This window comes from Porites lutea, chromosome 3, assembly GCF_958299795.1.
Source record: "Porites lutea chromosome 3, jaPorLute2.1, whole genome shotgun sequence".
Taxonomy (NCBI): domain Eukaryota; kingdom Metazoa; phylum Cnidaria; class Anthozoa; order Scleractinia; family Poritidae; genus Porites; species Porites lutea.
In genome coordinates, this window is record NC_133203.1 from 32,231,428 (window position 1) to 32,249,783 (window position 18,356).

Genomic DNA, 18,356 nt, shown 5'->3' on the forward strand with positions numbered 1-18,356 from the left:
TCTCCGCCATGTTTGCTTGTCTCATTTAAAACACACGCCGTCACGCGAGTTACCACTGACCGCCCGCAAAACTGCGATCAGCCACCTTAACTACGCTGGAAGTAGCTTTTTAGTAACGATTTCCAATACAAACTGGACTGTTGTCATCAAACCCGTTACAGAAATCAAGACCTTGGTCAAACTTACACCGAACAGTCTGAAGGCAAAGTAACTGGCCATCTGAACGCGGTTGATAAAGAAATCTAACGAGGTCACACTAAGGTGGCCCAAGGGTCTCTCATCCGTGTGAATGCGAGTTTGGTTGATCCATTCGCGGAATCGGTTGCAGTTGACCGTTACCATGACAGCCCAGAACATAGGAGACATGAAAAAGAAGAACACGAGGCTTGAAAAGAACATTTCACAGACAGTGATCACACGATCGGGGAGATGAAGCTTGGGCGCTGATAAAGGCTCCGACCACGAGCAGTTGTAAAACACAAGTCTGACCACATCTGATTCACCCTCTCCAGAGGCCAGAATCTGCCACAAATGGAAATCAACCAGCCATATGACAATAAAACTGATAAAATTGACAAAAAGCCACCATTTTATAACCTCGACCTCACGGTGCATACAATCGCATAGTCCCTGAAATTCATTCAGAGCCTCGGTCAGGCCCTTTGACCAACCTCTGAACATTCTCTTGAAATTGAGTATTCTAAGGTTTATAGCCGAACACGCTGTACTGAAAATCAAATTCGCTGCCACGCTTACCATTCCACAGTAAATATACCCAAGGAAGTAAACAATACAGATGTGAAGCCATGGCACTGGTCTACTGGATTGCGTGACATACAGGTAAATCAGCAAAACAAGATATGGTAACGTCAGAATTCCAAAAATGCTTGTCACGATCACACATGATCGGCCAAAGTTAGCTTGTTCAAAGGCCAAGTAGATGTTCCTGAGAAGTCGCCCACGATGTCTGTAGCCGTAGAGTGCTCCAAAATTATGGGATAGTGCAAGTCCTGAGAAAAGCAGGACTGTCGGCAGGCCTGTCGGCGAGGACATGGTCGGGTTTTTCGCCACACAAATTGACAACGACATCGGAGGTAACCAGACAACTGCAGCTGCGAACACAAGATACAAGCGGCCGATCCTCGTTGATCTCTCACTTGTGGCAAGACCTAGCAATTTCAGCACATTAAAGGTAAATTCTGTTCTGTTTTCTACAAGTTCCACGGCCAAAGGTCTACTTTCAGTTTCCCAAATCGAGTCGGTTTCATCGATATCATTTGACTCCGCGTTGCTATTGATGGAACCATAATTGAATTGCGACACTTCCATCACAGGCATTGGCTGGGTTTTTAATATTCTGTCAGAAATGCTGGTCATTTGGTGAAGTTATCCGTTGAATTTCCTCTCTGTTGAAGAAACCAATTTGGTCAGCTATTATCACCATTTAAAATCACCGTGATAAGTGTGCTTGCGCGCACTGTAATATTAGTAACAGCTATTCTATGCACGGGGGGAGGGGTACTCCCTGTAATGGCCAATACGGGTAGGCTCCACCCAAAAGAGGTACCTTTTTTCAAGCTTCATGTATATGAAGGGGCACGATTTTTTACGAGTTGAATTATATTTAAGGGTAGGGAGAGATCTGTCTCCCCGCTCTGTAAAAAGAGCTACAGGGGCAGCCAGATGCATTGTATGGCTTTAAAAAAGTCAAGACTAAAACTTTCTGCTGTAGTGACTAATTCATATTTTCAAAAAAGGCAACGCATTTACAGCCCCGTTCTAAACTAGGATGTGAAAGGGGTACCATTAGTTGTCAATAGAGGGTACACGAAAGGGGTACCTCTGCTGTCCAAAATGGTATTTAAAGGGTTAAGGGGTTTGCCCTTTGGGCAGATCTCCCCTGTGTAAGACTCTGTTGAGTGCCCCCGGGCTTCTACGAATCATCATTTTAAAATCCCTTGGGGGTGATTACGTGAAGGGGCGCGTGCAGCAGAAACTCTTCCGTTCTTATCGGTTATAAATTAGATTTTTGACGATTTGTCAATTTTCAGCCATCAGCAATATAATTCTCTCCGTTTAACCCAGGGTTAAACCCATTTCATCGCCTCGTATTAAAATGCAGCCGTCACCCAAGAGGAAATGGCCGTTGAATCCTTTCAGTAGCTTTGACCAGCCTAAAAGGGGAATCAAGAAAGGCCAAAATAGATCGATGGTGTATACAGAATGTAGTCATTACAAGGCCGCGAATAAACCTCAAAGGGTTTTCTCTCTCCTTATGCCTAAAGGAAATAAATCGACCATTTGATTTCCGAGCTTATGCAAATATATTTAGTGCTAGTTTCTTTCTGGCATGGCTTTTAGCAGGAATACGGGAGCTTTCAGAGTATTATACAGTCGAATCTCCCGCTAACTCGAATCAATTTTCATTTCCCTTCAGATCATTTCTATATAATTTTACCCTCGATAACTCGAACTCTCGATAACTCGAACTTTTTTCTATTTCCCTTGAATGTTCGAATTATCTGGAGTCGACTGTAGGCAGTTGGCGCTTATTCAGAGGTCCATACAAGTAAGTTTCAAATGAACAGGATATTCGGGAGGGTAAGATTTATCACTATGAGTCACATGCACCAATGCACGCGTACCCTGCGAGCAGAGGCCCTTCGATCTTCCTGGCCTCTGTTCGCACGGTAATGTACGCGTTGACGACCCTCAAGTTTGACAAGTTTCTGCAGAAAGCTCTATAAATAACTATTTATTCATCAAATTGTCGCGTATTTAGCACAAGTGAGATTTTTGGAATAAGTAATGGGCAAATTTAGCAATGAGAATATAAAAGATGAGAAAAATAAAATATGGTGAAAAGAAAGGAAGTATATCCGATATTTTAGCAACTGTAGTCCCATCTGTAAAAGACTCAGTTAGCTCTTTTGCAGCATGTGCTAAGCCATTTAATCCGGGGGGGACTCCGCATATGAAAGGGGTGGGGATGCTCGTCGGAAATTTTGAATTAAACCCCTAAAGGAGACCGATCTGTGCGTGGCCCAAACTTTTTTTGACCCCTAAAAGAGACCATGTTAAAACACAGACAAATGAGAAAACTTGGGTTATATGAATGGAGTAAATAAAACGCATTAAAAATATACATATCAAATATATATTTTTGTGTTTTTTTCGCGTGCAACCCTAAACGAGACCTTCACGGCTAAATATGATGGCGTTTTGCCCAGAACACCCTAAGTGAGACCAAAATCCGAAATTTACACCCCTAAGCGAGCCGACGAGCATCCCCACCCATTTCATATGCGAAGTCCCCCTCCCGGGCTTTTAATCTTCTCATCAGCCATTCTGGAAGGCCGGTTCACTTCAAAACGTAATGGCAATGTTTTTGTTTTTGTTCTTGTTGTTGCTGTGGTTTTTTGTTTTTTCTGAAATATTTATCAACACTGATTTTGCCAGCGAATTTTTGCCACAGCTTTCAACCCTGGACATAAAAAGAGCGAAAGGGATCCATGGCGCGGGACGCGCACCTTTTTGGGTTCTTGGGTGCGGGACTTCTCTTTTTTTCCATTCTTTGAATCCCTTCCACGCAAACTATATCACTCCATCAATAACCCATAAAGTCTTTTACTTACATTTTAAAGGCCGATCAGTTGGTGTGTTCGATGAATGACCGTTCAGTACAATTTTAAGTCGTACTTCGCTTCACCACTGAAAAGAAAACTTGATAGGCCACTTCCGAGTATCAAAACCCCTCACTTTCAAAATGAGGCCAAGTGCACAACCTTGCTTGTGAACGCGCGGCGGGAAAGGCGCAGGAAAAAGATATTTCGCGCACGTCTGGCGCTTCTCGCTCACTTCACGCTTGCCTTCGCCAGCTTAAAAAATTTTACATTTACAACTTTCCATAAATTTAAACACCCCCTTCCCTAATTATCATCCATTAATAAAACCATTCGAAAAATCATCCAAAAATTCTCACAGATTTCTTGAACCAATGACTAAGACCCATGGATCCATTGTTTGAGTGAATGAAATCTTGGCGAGATTTGGAAGAAAAACGCTGTTGTGATACCCCTGCATTGGCAGAAGAAAGCTGCTTGTTAGTATTGTCGCCATATTTGATTTTATAAAAGATGACGATTAGGGAGAGTAAAATTAGCGACCCTTAGGGGAAGCGTCGGAGAAGGTCAGATGAGGTAAGGGGGGGGGGGGGGAGGGAGAAAAGGTTCTATCTTCTTTCTGTCCGTTCCCTCCCCTTCCCCACCCCATGTCCGCCCCCTTTTTCTCGTTCGCTGTCAGATTAAAGTTGTGAGGACGATTTTTGTGACCCATGGATGCAGTTTAGTGGTTGTTGCCATGGCAGTTGTGGAAAAATGGCCCGGCGTCATATAGAGGTTAACAATGCTCTGTTAGTCGAGACAATACTGTAAGTGACCATTAGTAGACGTTTGACTATTGTTGATTTTCATATGACGTCACTAAAATTCGAACTACAAAACTATCGTTAGAACCGATATTTTACTTTCACGATGTATTAGAGCAGCTGAGAACTAATTTTCATACAAATTTTCGCTTCAAAAGGGTTCTTGGTTTTGTGTTAGAGTACGCTTGAATTTCTAAGCTTTTACATGACGCGGCATTTACATGACAGCCGAGAGAGCTGTCATGTATGTTAAACAAATGACTTATTTCAGGACATTTTGCTATCTAAACAGTTCATGTATTAGAAAAAGTGTTACTTTAATGTTTATGAGTTCCTCGAAGAATAAATTCATGCTTTTGTAGCAAAACTTGGCAACAGATGTTTGCTCATCCGGATGGTCACCAGCATGGCGTCTGCATACAAATCTCTATTAATTTTCTGAAAACATTTCTTCGGATATCTCGTATACGAAATATTCCTCTGACCTGAATCTTGGCGAGGGTCTTTGCATATTTACCTCCTTTCATTTCCCAGATTCTGGACTTTATCTATTGAACGGTTTTGATTTTTATTTTGATCTATTTTGAATGGCGTGACACTGAAAACCAGTCATAGATTGTATATGAACTTTATCGGTAGAGGTTTTTACTAACATGGTTTACCGAAAGAAGATTACTTTTCATTGTCAACGAAGCATATAGGGTTGTTATATTCTCATAACATTTTATTTTGTCATTTAAAAACTGCGTTTTTCAGCTCAGATATACTTGCGAAATGTAACACATGTTGACAGGATTGGCTGATTCTGATCGTATGTTTTACAGCTTCTATAAAGTCTAAAATATTCCCACGCAAATCTTGTTTACGTTAATTCTTCCTTTTGTCATTGTTAATCTCGACACGGTTGTGTGAAATTCATATATTTTCAACATTTGTGAGCACTAGCCGCTTTTGCGCACGTAAATCTCAGTAACAGGTAAAAAAAAAATAGGAGCCAGCCGTGTTCGGTTCCGGTAAAAAGAGAAATCTAAAGTGCTTGCACAACTAATGAATTTTTCGGGGCAATGTTTGCCAAAACGCTTATTCTAACGATTTAGATTATGGGTGATGCCCTTTGTACATCTTTTTCATTCACTTAACATTTTCTTTCTTCATTTTAATTTTTTTTCTTGAAAGTCAAACTTTAAAGCCAGAAGCTTAAAGCTAATCTAGAAAGCGTGGAAGTATATGGCAATTATTGAGAGCATTTAACAGCTGGGTTTTTTTTTGACAAATTTTCTTTTCTTTTCATTTGGAACTGTTTTACTCATTGAGTCATGCCATCGATATTTCAGTCATACCATATAAGAGGATAATCCCTTTGGCAAACATAGCTGAACTAGTACTTAACAAGGTCATAAGCTTGTCAATTCTGTAACAAATAACTTTAGATTGAGAAAAAAAAGCGTGAACTCCTTCTTATTAATCCAAACCAAGTGCAAAGGAGGCGGAAAAAATGACTCCTTAGCTTTCGTTATTGTTCTTTGTCTGGTTATTAAAATAGAAATTCATATTAATTGGTTCTTTAATTTGATTTTGCATACACCAAGTGAAAAGTAATTCGCACCATGGTGTGATAATCGATCGAAGAAAATTGGTGATCAGAAACAGTGGATTGACAGGTGCATATACCTGAGTTTTGCCTGCAAATTTATGGTAGGTTACACCCGGAACGAAAACAAACGACTGTTCTCGCAAATCAATAGATACATCTTTTATGAATTAAAAGACTGAGGCGAATTATTGCTCTTTTCTTATTTGCATCATTTTTTTAAATTCTCGGCCATATTGTTCCTTCTTTTGTTTGTATTTTTAGTTTTTCAGTATGGTTGATTTACGTGAAAATCTAATGTGGCGTCTGAACCAAAATACTCAAAATAAATGTACTCGTAAACCAAGTTATGGCGAGATGTTTTGCCGGAGTTTAACCTGTCGTCGAAATTCCATGTTGTTACCATACAAACGAATGGCTCATGCAGTTCTTTAGGAGTATCTCCAACACATGGCACTGTATTAATATTCGTAGTGTGCAGCTCTAACTACTGAGTCTGTGGATAAAATCCTTTGGTGTGCAGACCATTCAAATGAAACCTCAGCGTTAGTTTCACACGCAACTATTTATTTAGTATGCAGACCTAACGTTTGAGTCTGTGGGTGAAATCCCTTGTGATCATGACTATTCAAATGGAAGCTCTTAGCGTAGTGAAAGCGGGGGGCTCATTTTAGGTGTGGCGAAGAACCGTTCGCTTTAGGCGGAGCCTTAGTTGAAAAGGGGCTTGCTTGGTTGGGGCTCTACTATTTTTCATGCATGTGCTTCTGTCTGTTAATTGCCTAGCAGTGTTCGGGGCTCCCTGGTGTTTTAACAGTGCTTTTATTCAGCACAAAGCTGTACTGCTGTGCATTAGCTTCTCAGCAATTTGCATACCTAGTACATTTGCATGCCACGCTACCGTACAAATTACGCCCAAAAAAATGATTGAGATTTATTTCGAATCCAGAGCCATCCTTTGAGAATTACTTAATCGCATGTAAAGTTCTGTTAATTATTAGTATTGGCGAAAGGAGACTGCACGTCTGTTCATCAGACTAGTAACTACGGCTCGTGGCTCCCTGATGTTTTAACCGTGTTTTTATTCAGCTCAAAGCTGTACTGCTGTGCATTAGCTTCTCAACAATTTGCATACCCAGTGCATTTGCCTGTCACGCTGCCGTACTATTACGCCCAAACAAGGTTCGAGTTTTATTTGGAATCCATGGCCATCCGTTGAGAATTCCTTAAACGCAGGAAAAGTTCTACTTTTTAGTAATGGCGAAAGGAGACTGCACTTCTGTTAATCAGACCAGTAACGTTTTGATCTTGGCTCCCTGATGTTCTAACCGTGCTTTTGTTCAGCTCAAAGCTGTACTGCTGTGCATTAGCTTCTCAACCTAGTGTATTTGCACGTACTAAAAAATGAGAGTTATATTTGAAACCCAGAACCAAGCTTCTGGAATTCTGTGATCGTAGGAAAGCTCGATGTTTTAGTTTTAGCGGAAGTAGACCGCATGTCTGCACATAAGACTAGTAACCAGAATGTGGTTTTATCAAGTGGGTAAACAAAGTCATTTCACCACCATACTAAGGCCTCCCCGGGTAACAAACAACAAAAATAAACTTTGAAAAGCTGTAAGGCTAACAAATTTTCTCAAACCGCAATTGTAATCTGTTTTAATCTTCTTCGAGTTTGTCCATCCGTGCCTTCAGTTTCATGTGCTGTGTTATATATACCTTTTTAACGTTTTCAGCGGTTATTTTAACGTTTCACTTAATTTGGTGGCAGTACTTGTTGTTTCAGTCTCGATAAATTTTGTCACACATCTCCGATCCTTTAAGTCTTATTTCTTTCGAATTTTTTTTTTTTTAACTTTGACCTTGAATAGTGGTTACATAAACTTTATGTAGCTTCCTCCGCAGGTAACTCCGGTCACACCTGAGGACGAGAACGGTAGCAAAAAATGTCGTGGAATTTCCTGCCAAAAATCGAAGAGTGTGGACAGCGTCCTTCACCCTTGTGGACCAGTGACTGGACCCGGGGTCCCCTGGGGGTTTTCGTCAGACATTATTACAAGTCAAGTCCCCTAAGAAAATGAACGTACCGTCGGCCTCAGGTTTGTTTGCCAGATGACTACTTCGAGCTACCGACGTAAAAATAAGGACTCTCTCTATAGTGCGTAGTATACCAGTTTCACGGTTAAAGTAAAATCACTTTTTGCTTAAGTTTTAACTGTTGCTAAGTTTAGTGTTTGGTTTTGCATAATTGGATCGCGCTGTACATCAACACATATAATTTTTTTTGGTAGCTCTCTACAATGTTTGCTTATTCTTTTATCCTTGTATAACGCCTTGGCTTTAGTTTTTGCAATCCATCGCCCGCGTCATCAACACACATAAGCATACATGTGCGTACGGTTGGAGGCTTCTCAAGCCATTTTCACAAAGGAACAAACTCTTGTAGGTCCCGGTAAACGGCTTTTGTCTCTCAAAATTCCCCCTATCCCGTACACAAATTAGATTTGTATGCGCGAGCCAACATGCGCAGAAGGTCATCACCTTGTCAATACTTGGCAGGCATCAATGTCCCTCTCCGTTCTCTCCCATTCTCCCACTCGTTCTGTAAGGGACAGTGAAGCCTGCGAACGAGGCTAAACTTTACAATTTACACTCGAATTTTTTTTAGTAGCTTGCAAGCTAATATCTTCAAGCACAATACATTAGAATACATTACAAGAAAAAAATTAAGTCTACACATAAAAGAAACTAATATTTTAAACCTTATCTATTTTTTTTAATTCACCCGCAGAATGAATGAAAGAAAGAACTCAGTAGGAAAAAGGTTAAATATAATGATATGAAAGTATAAAGAATCTGCATAAACCAGTTAACACCCCGTATTTCGGTCTTAAAATCTCCAAAAACACTAGTGCGAAAAAAGTCGAGTCAGGCAGTGCATTCAACTGCTTAGCTGAAAAGTAAGAAAAGGAGATAAGACCATAGGTAGCTAGTTGTTTTAGGTTTACCAAGTGATAGCTCAGAGAATGTAGTTGCCTCGAAGATCACGGAAGAGGAGCGGAGTGAAAACATATTTTTCATATACGCAGGAAAATGAGTGAAAAACAAACTCTTATATGATAATATAAGGAAATTCTGAACGCGTTTATTACACAACCAAGTATAGTTGACTTTTGTAAGAAGAGTGCTTTAAGTGTTTAACAGGTTGAAACCACCATTCCAGCTTCTTCGAAGTCAAAGTTAAAAAAGTAATACAAAACGAAATCAAACAGACTACAACTGTTGTACCACTGTTCGATTTTCTATGTCGAAGTTAAACTGACTCAAAAATGTTTTGAATTTTATTTTTGGTTTAAAAAGCTAGGACTAACGAGCTCTTAACAAATCCATAGTTTCTCCTATTGTTGTTGCTTTTCTAATTCAAACTATTCAAACCAAATCACATGGCACATTAGTCATGGAACACTAGCGGGGTAGTCAATTTTCTGTCATTTCACTGTCCAAAAATATGGAGCTGCAGCGTTGACCAAAAGACAAAAGGTGTAGAGTAATATGCTCTTTTTAAAAAAGTGTATTAAGCAAAAACTTCTTTCACAGGAGGGCAATAACGCTAGTGGCAAAAAATTCTCCAATGATCACATTTTTTTCACGCCTATAATGTATTTTAAAATATCGTTATTCTATGATACAATTGTTAAACAAGCATTCAACATAAAGTAAGTCCTTTGAAGAGATTCTACTACTTCAAGCCTTTCTGCTTTTCTGTAGACTCCTCATCACTTTTGATTTTAAAAGCTTGCAACTGAGTTTATTTATGGTTTATTTATGAAGTGATGAAAGCAATTAAGATAAAGTTGAAATACATTCGATTGACCCTCGTGATTTATTCAGTTAGTTTTTTTTTGATACTATAGAAGACCTCTTGAATGAAACGAAAATACAATGAACCTTTCATTTTTCTTCTTGTTTTTCCTATTGCTAACACTTTCACAGACATAATACTTATTATTTGCAAACTTGTTTTGTGATCTTTTATTTCATGGCACTCCTGGGCTATGTTGAAGACAGAGTCATTATGCCTTTAAACATTGGTCACGCGGAACTAATTTTCTAGGTTTCCTAATCTTTTGTCATGCAGATAAAAACACAATTGTTTGGCAGAAAGTTTTGTGTTCTTGAATATTAATTCTTTGTTAACCCATCGGCTAATTCGTTACAGGACTCTTTCGATTATTTCGTCGACGGATGAAAGAGAGCAACTGGTTCAACTTAACCACCATAGAAACTTGATTTCCTCCAGCTTGCATTTTATAAAACTAGTCAATTGATAATCTTCAGAATAAAAACTCCTGTAGCACATTCATTGGGTTGTTTGAAAGGTTAGCGAGTTTCAAAAAAGACTATTCAGCAGACAAAACAAATCTGTGATCGGTTAAAACCTTGATTTTTCTTAAAGTCTGCTAAGTTTTTGAAAAGGCGACAAAATACGAGAAAAAAGATACAAAATTCATTTAAAACTTAATATAAAGCTGTGTTACACAATTATTTTTAATTAACTAGATAAGCGAGGCATGGCTTTTTCTGGTGTAAAATAGACTATTCTTAATTGGCCTGCGCTTTTTTGGTGATCAAGAACTTTGCTGTACTAACGAAAAAAAAAACAGGCAGTTATTCCTGGTGCTTGCATGAGAATAAAATTATGTTTATATAATGAGTCAAATAAGAAATGTTTAGTATCGATACAGTCTAGTTTCGCAGTTCCCGCTAGCTGTACTCAGTTTTAACTATTAAGCAGCAATTCAATTTTCAATTGGTGGTTTACAACCAATCGACCGGATAGGCCTTGTTGCATTCACACAGCAAAGCGTTTAATTTTTAACTTTATCTTTCTGACGTAACCATCAGACAAAATTGGAAATACTGTTGACTCCCGATAACTCGAACCTCGAACTAACTCGAACCAAAGTCGATTTTCCCTGGATTTCCTTCATACATTTACTTTAATACTACCCTTCGTAACCAGAACCCTCGATGACTCGAACCTCCCGCTAACTCGAAGTAATTTTTGTTTTACTTCAGATTATTTCTATACAATTTTACCCACGATGACGCGAACCATGTTTTAAGCACGTGACAAAACGGGAAAAAATAGTGAACCACTGTACAGAAGTCCGAAGCACTGAATTTATATTCCAAAACTTTGTCGTTACTTTTGTTCAAATTCAGTCAGTCCATCCCTGTGAAGTGTGTATGATGGTTGCATTCCTCCTCATCTTTTTGCTTATTTGCTGACTTCCGGTTATTTGCTTCGAACTCCCGATAACTCGAACTTGGTTCGATTTCCCTAGAAAGTTCGAGTTATCGGGAGTCGACTGTACTTAGCAGAGATGGTTCTTGATAAATGGCATTCCCATCAAATCACTTGGAAAATATTTCAAGATAATTATCTGCTAAGTCTTCCACGTAATTATTCTTACTTTCGTTAGAAAAATCACCGCACTTTTGATATTTTTATCCTTATTAATTAACCATAAAAAGACACACAGGTAGTTACCTTAATAAGCATAAAGATGGCTGGGGGAATTTTCAAAGACTTACATATGTCAAAACATTCCGGACATCGAACCTAGGAACTGCACATTGTGAGTTTTACAATAGCGCGGCGCCAAATGTGCTGAAAGTATGCCATTCCCTGAGAAATAAATAGCAAATTATCTTAACGTCGGTAAGATTGGTTCATAAAGACAGAATCTGCCTTTTGACCCACAATTATGTCTGACCTCCTATCGGGCAATGCTTTATTATTTTGTTGTTTAAAACTAAGTCGTTTAGTTTCCCACGGCTAACAAAATGTTCTCAATATCCCACAGTTAATAACTTAAAATGTCGTTAAATATCCAAGCTTTGAAGCCAAATAGCTAAGTCCATAAACCTTCTTCATAATTAATATAATTGAGCGGGATAAAAAACGCACGTGTTTTAGCTTATTTTTGAAAAGGATTCCTACCCGGACCAGCACGGCATTTCTAGATTATTACCCTTATTTTTCAAGAGTATGTTAAAATCCTGGAAAATTCGTCTCCTTTAATATATAGCACTTTCAGCAAAAGTCGCAAAATTTCGCAAAAATCTTCTAGATCTTGTTAAATCGTAATCTTTTTACTCCCCATTCAAACTAGCCACGGAATAATTATTCGGAAATTATTTTGTTTTCTTGCAATATTTTTCCTAGTCACCTTACAATCCTTTCAATAAAATTTAATTGCACTTCATATCCTGCTAGACGTTATTACCTTTTTCAATTGAATATCATAGCCGTCCGGCGCAGGTGGCTTTTTCAAGGCTAATATTTAATATTTGCTATTCTCTGCCACAATGAAAGTTAAATTCTTTTACTTCCTTTTCTCTTTCTACTGATGGAGCCGGGTAATATTGGCAAAGCTTGAAACCTTCAATACCGTATTTCGATTCCTTGTTGTTTGCAGTTGATGCCTCTAAAGAGAACGAAAACATGTTCTTAATTACGTGTTCGTTTCTGTGTCAATAGCTTAAAAAATTATTAACAAGTCAAAAATAAACAGAGCAGAAAAACGGAATTTACGGACTCTCACCGTTCCCGGACCTCTTAAATCTTAATTAACTGTGGCAGGTAGTTGGCCTTAGTTAATTTTTCTTTTCAGGGGAAAAAGAATGTTGCCATTCTTTTTCTCCCCTCTGTTTACCCATTGAGTTATTTAGCCGCAACTGTTTCGCTTTATGATTTTTTTTTTATCAGCTTTTTGATTGTTTACCGGTAAAAAAAAAAAAAAAAAATGTCCAGTCATTTCTTCTTTCTCCTCTTTCATACACCCTAGACGAGGCCATTCATCTCCTCTTCGCGTCAATTCTCCTATCTTGCTGTGGCATTTGACGCCGCCACTGGGGGCTTGGGAAGAAGATTAGGCAGGGAAAAAACAACTGCGCCAAATTACATGGGTGAGTATTAACGAATGCATAGCGAGAGCTTGGTAAAGTTTATTTTCACACGTCATGGGTCGCCCAGGGCATGTGTCGTTCCTGTTCAGTGAAAATAACAATGACAAAGAACGCTTTATTTTTTCCATCTACACATTAGCGCTTTTATGGGCGAGATTTAAACAAAATGGAATGAACTGTTGCTATGTTCGGTTGTGGTAGGATCTGAATCAACGCCATTTAAGTGTTTAGGTCAGGGGCTGAATTAGAAGGTAGAAATAGAAATTAAAGTGATGCATTTGTATTCCTGGAAGCGCGAGTTTCCCGGCCCAGATCCGATCCGTAGGTTTTGGAACTGTTCAATTTCCAATCCGACGTTATTTCCCAGATATGTAAAAGCGTTTTTTAAACCCAGTGCCTGACATTATAAAGAAGAATGAAATAAATCGCTTGTTTTAATTCTATAGATTAAATTCATTCCTAGCTTTAACAGTTTGAGAGCTTTTAGATGTTTGTGGTTTTTGAGCTGATTCAGTTTTAAACAATAATTTCGTTTCTATTTAGCTTACTTAGAATCGCAATGTGTTCAAGGTATTATGTAACAATTTAAAGCATTTTCCAAAACAATGCGAGTGCGGGAAATTATCGTTTATACCCATCTTTGAGGTCAGGGATATGATTTGGAAGTTTTGTAATCTGGGTGTGGTTTAGTTTTCTATCTCATTGTTGAGCAAAGTTGCTTTTACTATCAGAAATCAAGGGTGACGAGTTGATCTGTTGATGCCTTAAATTAAATGCACTACATCATTTTTCTGCGTTGGAGTAGAAATCAACTTTAAGTCATGGTTTGAATGGTGTTAAATTTTACAGGCATACACTTCCTCTATTCGTTAAAGGTGGTAAGGGGAAATCTGTTCATCGCAAGTTGTGTTTCCGCTGTTATGAATATTCGCTGTACCTCGAAGCAATCTTATTGGCTTAGAGTGTTAATCAGATATTGTACCCCCAAGAATGGAAACACCGAGATTTCAAAATTCATATTACGTTGTATTCCGTAAAAATCTTCAGCGCCTCAAATTGGTCTCCTCGCGCTATCAACCAAAAAAGGAAAAATGTTGCAGATCAACCATTTAATATCTGTGGTTAAAATCTATTGCAAAATTTATTAACACCGACCAGGGCGACAAGACAATGAGCTCGATATCAAAACAGAATAATGATATTACAATTTGTAACAGGTTATTATGCACTTTAATTACTCACAGTGTAACAGACTTGAACTACATTGTGCTGTGTGGCGTATAATTGCTTCCGCGTTTTGAAAAACGCCTTAATCACGTGCCGAAGAATATTCCATTCCCTGGCTCATAACGACAAAATTATTTCTCCAAATGACTGAAAGTTGTTTATATTGTTGTCTGAATGATTACCTTCGAACCTACACGGAATCCTTTTTGACATTTCAGAGAAAAATCGTTTATCATTGGCTTTGTCTTCAAACCATAAAACTATCCAATTGTAAAAACTGTCGAAATGCTAGTTTTATTTTTATTTCTTTTTAAGGATGCCGGGGTAAAAAAAAGTGGAGTAAAACTCGACCTGAAGTTTCGTGCCTAATCATATTCCTACACCTCCTACACGTTCTCGAATGAATCATTTTCTTTTTTGTCGTTTAGATGACATTTTGTGCAATAGCAGGTGTACCATCATAAATTTGGTGGACTTTACACCGTCAAAAAACTGGGAGAATTTTCCGCATTACAATGCCTTTTTTGACAAATCAGACATTAATCTTAAATCAAGCACTAGAACATGGGTAATAAATTGAATAAAAATAATCATTTGCTGAAATCTTTCAAAAGAAGTTCATAAACTATTTATTCTTCCCTAACTTGGTATGATCCCTATGTGTTACGCGGTTTTTTTTTATGAGACTTTTGCAATAAAAATAATAAATGTAATAATAATAATAATAATAATAATAAGAATAAGAATAAGAATAATAATAATAATAAAGTAATACCTCTCTGTGGTTATTTCTAGCTGGAATTGTACCAGTAGTATATTTGTTATGGCTTGAAAATGACCTTAAAGAAGTCAAAAGGTCTTTTTTATTGTAACGGCCCTTTACACAGTAGACTAGCAATTTTAAGGTCAGCTAATTGAAATCGTTAAATAGAAAATTCCACTTACTTAACTGTACGAATAAAATAATGTGTGTTTTACTGAGAATTTCCACTCGGGTTTTGTTTTTGCGCGGACGGAAGTCTGTAATTTATTACTTGTTGCTTCAAGTTTGTCACGAATCTGTCGAACGTAATCCAATTCTTGCTTGAGATAACCACTATGGACTAACTATTTTATTGTTGACATCGAAGTATTTGCAAGTGATTGTCATTTTAATTTACTACTAATCACTTTTTCGTAAATACCGCTGTAATATTTACAGATTAATATGGCCGACTTAGTTTTGTCTTCAAAAGTTAAAGTTATAGGCTTTTTGGTTCTCTTCACATCCAAACCAAACCAAGCATGCCTTTTTTTTTCCATCCGGGTTTTATCTGAATTAATCTTGCCCTCTTCCCATATTCAAAATGGCAAGCACATATGTATACTCAAGTCCTAGTTAATATGTTATCTTTCACTGTTTCAAGTTTTAACGCAACAATGGAAATGTATCGACTTTATTTTGATAATTAAAAGAAACGAATGGAAAGAGTAAACTAGAATTTAGAAAGAATTATTTTCAAATTTGTCCTGATATCGGTTGGCGCAAACTTTCTGCGAACAATTCTATTTGGTCAACTGGCTTTTTAAGTACTTTTCTAGAAATTTCTTCCATTCAATTCTCGTTCCTTTAAAACGTTTACAGTCCGTTAGCAACATAATACCACCATGTTCCATTAACAAAGTAACAACGGCTTCGGATCCAACCATCTGCCGGTGTTTTACAATCTTTGAACAAAATGATGATTATTTGGTACTTGAAACACGAGACTCTAAACAAAGGCCACACAAATGAAATACTCTCGAGAAGGTAAAAACTCATACAGACAACTCGTAAAACACGTGGGGTTTTAGGATGCCATTTTCCCTACTTTCATCTTGAAAACCCGCTGATATGTTTTTTTCGAAATTGCCTTTGTTACCAACACTCAACACATAATTTTTATCTCTCTTAGATTAAAAACAAGTCCCTCCATTCAATGGACAGTGATGTCAACGTATCACAGACCAGTCGATATTGTCAAGTTTCTCGGCAAATTGGTCATAATTATTTTGATGAAAAGTTTATTATTAAAAGTTAAAATAACCAAAAGAAGCATGCTAACTTAAGAAAGTCGAAAGTGGTCATGAAACCCTTTGTACAACGGACTCATTTCAAAATATTGACGCCAAATCCATTTTTTTTTTCCATTTTTGACTTTCAGAATATTATATATAGTGTCATGATTCTTTCTTTCTTTCGTTTTTTTCTTATGCGATCCTCCTTTTTTTCCCGCGACTCATGTAGTCTCGTCTCGTTGCAACATTTTCCGAGAATAAAAAGAATTAATTAAGCAATGTCAACACATCTTGTTTGGAGACGGTGTTTTTTGACGTTAACTTCTAAATTAGGGCCAATTCAGAACTCGCTCCAGGGACACAATGATCTCGGAAGACTACATTAAATAGCGGTCTATCCTCATTGAAGTAGTTCCTTCTACTGTTACAAAACAATACGTCGATATCCTTCAGTTTATTATCTTTTATACATTGTTTACTCGCGGAGCGTTGTGCTTTTGTTGTCATTAGAAAACTAAAAAAGAAACATTCGCTTTCGTTGTCAAGTTGCGTTCGCTCAAACTTGAATGACAACTCTCCTTTAAACGCATAATATAAAACGCGTCACATCGAATGAAATCAACTCCTTTTGCCTTCGCTGTAACAACAGCGTTCCTTTAACAACATTATCCGGAAACAATTGACGGGATATTTTACCATTTAATACAATCTACTAATGATACAAAGCTCATTTTTAACACCTCGGCACCTAATTTAATGCAACGAAATGGCTTATCGAACAAGATCTTTTGTGGGACTGGCCAAAACCCACTTAGAAAAGTATCATTACAGACTTCAGAAAATTGACTGAGGCGATAAAACGTGTTCAATGAAGAGTTCATAATTCTAGACTCCGAATCAACATTTGTTTTTTTCTTTCGAGTTCCTTTGTTTTGGTTATCACCGATGACGTCAGGACGGAATGATGTGAATTTTCGCGCCAGTAGAGAGGAAACAATTTTAGCATTAAAATATTTTATATTGAATCGCTTTATTTCCTCGTAGTTGTTCTCGTTTTAACCTAAGGCCATGTTTTTTTCTTGTAGAGAGACCTTATAAAGCACCTTTTTATTTAGGCACACTTAGATATTTCCGCTAGAGAAGTTTATTTGCGAAGAGCGAGCAGCAATCGATTCGTTTCGTACATCACATTTTGGCATAGTTGTTGTTTTTCCATGATACTTAAAGAGATGCAAACATCTTACAGAGAGAAAGAAACTCGAACCGAAGAAGGACAATTCAATAAACTAAGGTTGAGCTTTTCATGTATAGAAAACAATACGCGTCGAGCAATTCTAAAACTGTGTCCGCCGTGCACTCGCGGTATTTTGAAAATCACGTTTAGAATTTCGAAAATCAAACCGAATATGTTCCTGTGTCCTAAAATAAGTCTTTACACGGTCTCATTTAACGCCTAACTTACACTTAGTTGTAGTCGGCAGGATACCTCAAACAATGGAGAGTGACACAACTTCGCATCAAATAATTGGTTTTGCTTTCTGCCTTCTGATTGGCTGGTTCTGAGCCTAAAAGTGGCTATAAGCCGGTCGAAACGTTGGAAACGTGCGCCTACCGAGCTATTACTAGTCTCGAAAATCTTTGATGGTCAGTGAGTCTCCCGAAGGAAAATCTTAATCACCAACAGATGGAAAGTCCAATCTCGTTCCGGGAAAACCAGTCCCAAATGACAAGCCAGTTTCATTACACTTCAGTTGAGCCTCTCGACAAGAACTTGAAGCGAAAGCGGCGCAGGAAATCCCCAAATCAGCAGATAGCGCAAAGACACGCAGCAAATTTACGCGAGAGGAAACGCATGCAAAGCATAAACGAAGCTTTTGAGGGGCTCCGACATCACATCCCTACACTGCCTTACGAGAAAAGACTGTCCAAGGTAGATACTCTACGGCTTGCTATTGGCTACATTGGATTTCTTACGGAAATGATCAGTTCCGACATGAGTCACAGCCAAGCTTTACAGCCTACGTCCTCAGAACAGCCAAGAAAAGTTATGATCTGCCACCGCGGTTTCGGTAAGTTTTTTGAGTTTGCTTCCCTTAAAGCGTC

The 18,356-nt window shown here is 38.1% G+C and overlaps 2 protein-coding genes and 1 long non-coding RNA gene across 3 annotated transcripts in view; 2 read left to right on the forward strand and 1 right to left on the reverse strand.

Moving 5' to 3' along the window:
- Positions 1–3,727, reverse strand: LOC140929632 (uncharacterized). The gene is made up of 2 exons (XM_073379377.1): positions 3,636–3,727; positions 1–1,406 (listed from the first exon to the last, which is right to left on the reverse strand). The coding sequence occupies exon 2, from the start codon at positions 1,375–1,377 to the stop codon at positions 91–93; it is 1,287 nt and encodes a 428-aa protein (XP_073235478.1). The 5' UTR covers positions 1,378–1,406; positions 3,636–3,727; the 3' UTR covers positions 1–90.
- Positions 1,055–18,356, forward strand: part of LOC140929633 (uncharacterized) — a 27,680-nt gene continuing 10,378 nt past the window's right edge. The window contains exons 1-2 of the long non-coding RNA XR_012164759.1: positions 1,055–1,192; positions 12,869–12,989. This is a non-coding gene — a long non-coding RNA (uncharacterized lncRNA). The remainder of the gene's footprint in view (positions 1,193–12,868; positions 12,990–18,356) is intronic.
- The window catches only part of LOC140930943 (pancreas transcription factor 1 subunit alpha-like), a 1,328-nt gene continuing 780 nt past the window's right edge, over positions 17,809–18,356 (forward strand). Inside the window, exon 1 of the mRNA XM_073380662.1 lies at positions 17,809–18,322. Coding sequence (XP_073236763.1) covers positions 17,938–18,322 — 385 coding nt within the window. The 5' untranslated portion in view covers positions 17,809–17,937. The remainder of the gene's footprint in view (positions 18,323–18,356) is intronic.

What these genes read in the sequence shown, in the direction of transcription:
- LOC140929632 (XM_073379377.1), bottom strand. Translation starts at nt 1,377, where the DNA reads ATGACCAGCATTTCTGACAGAATATTAAAAACCCAGCCAATGCCTGTG.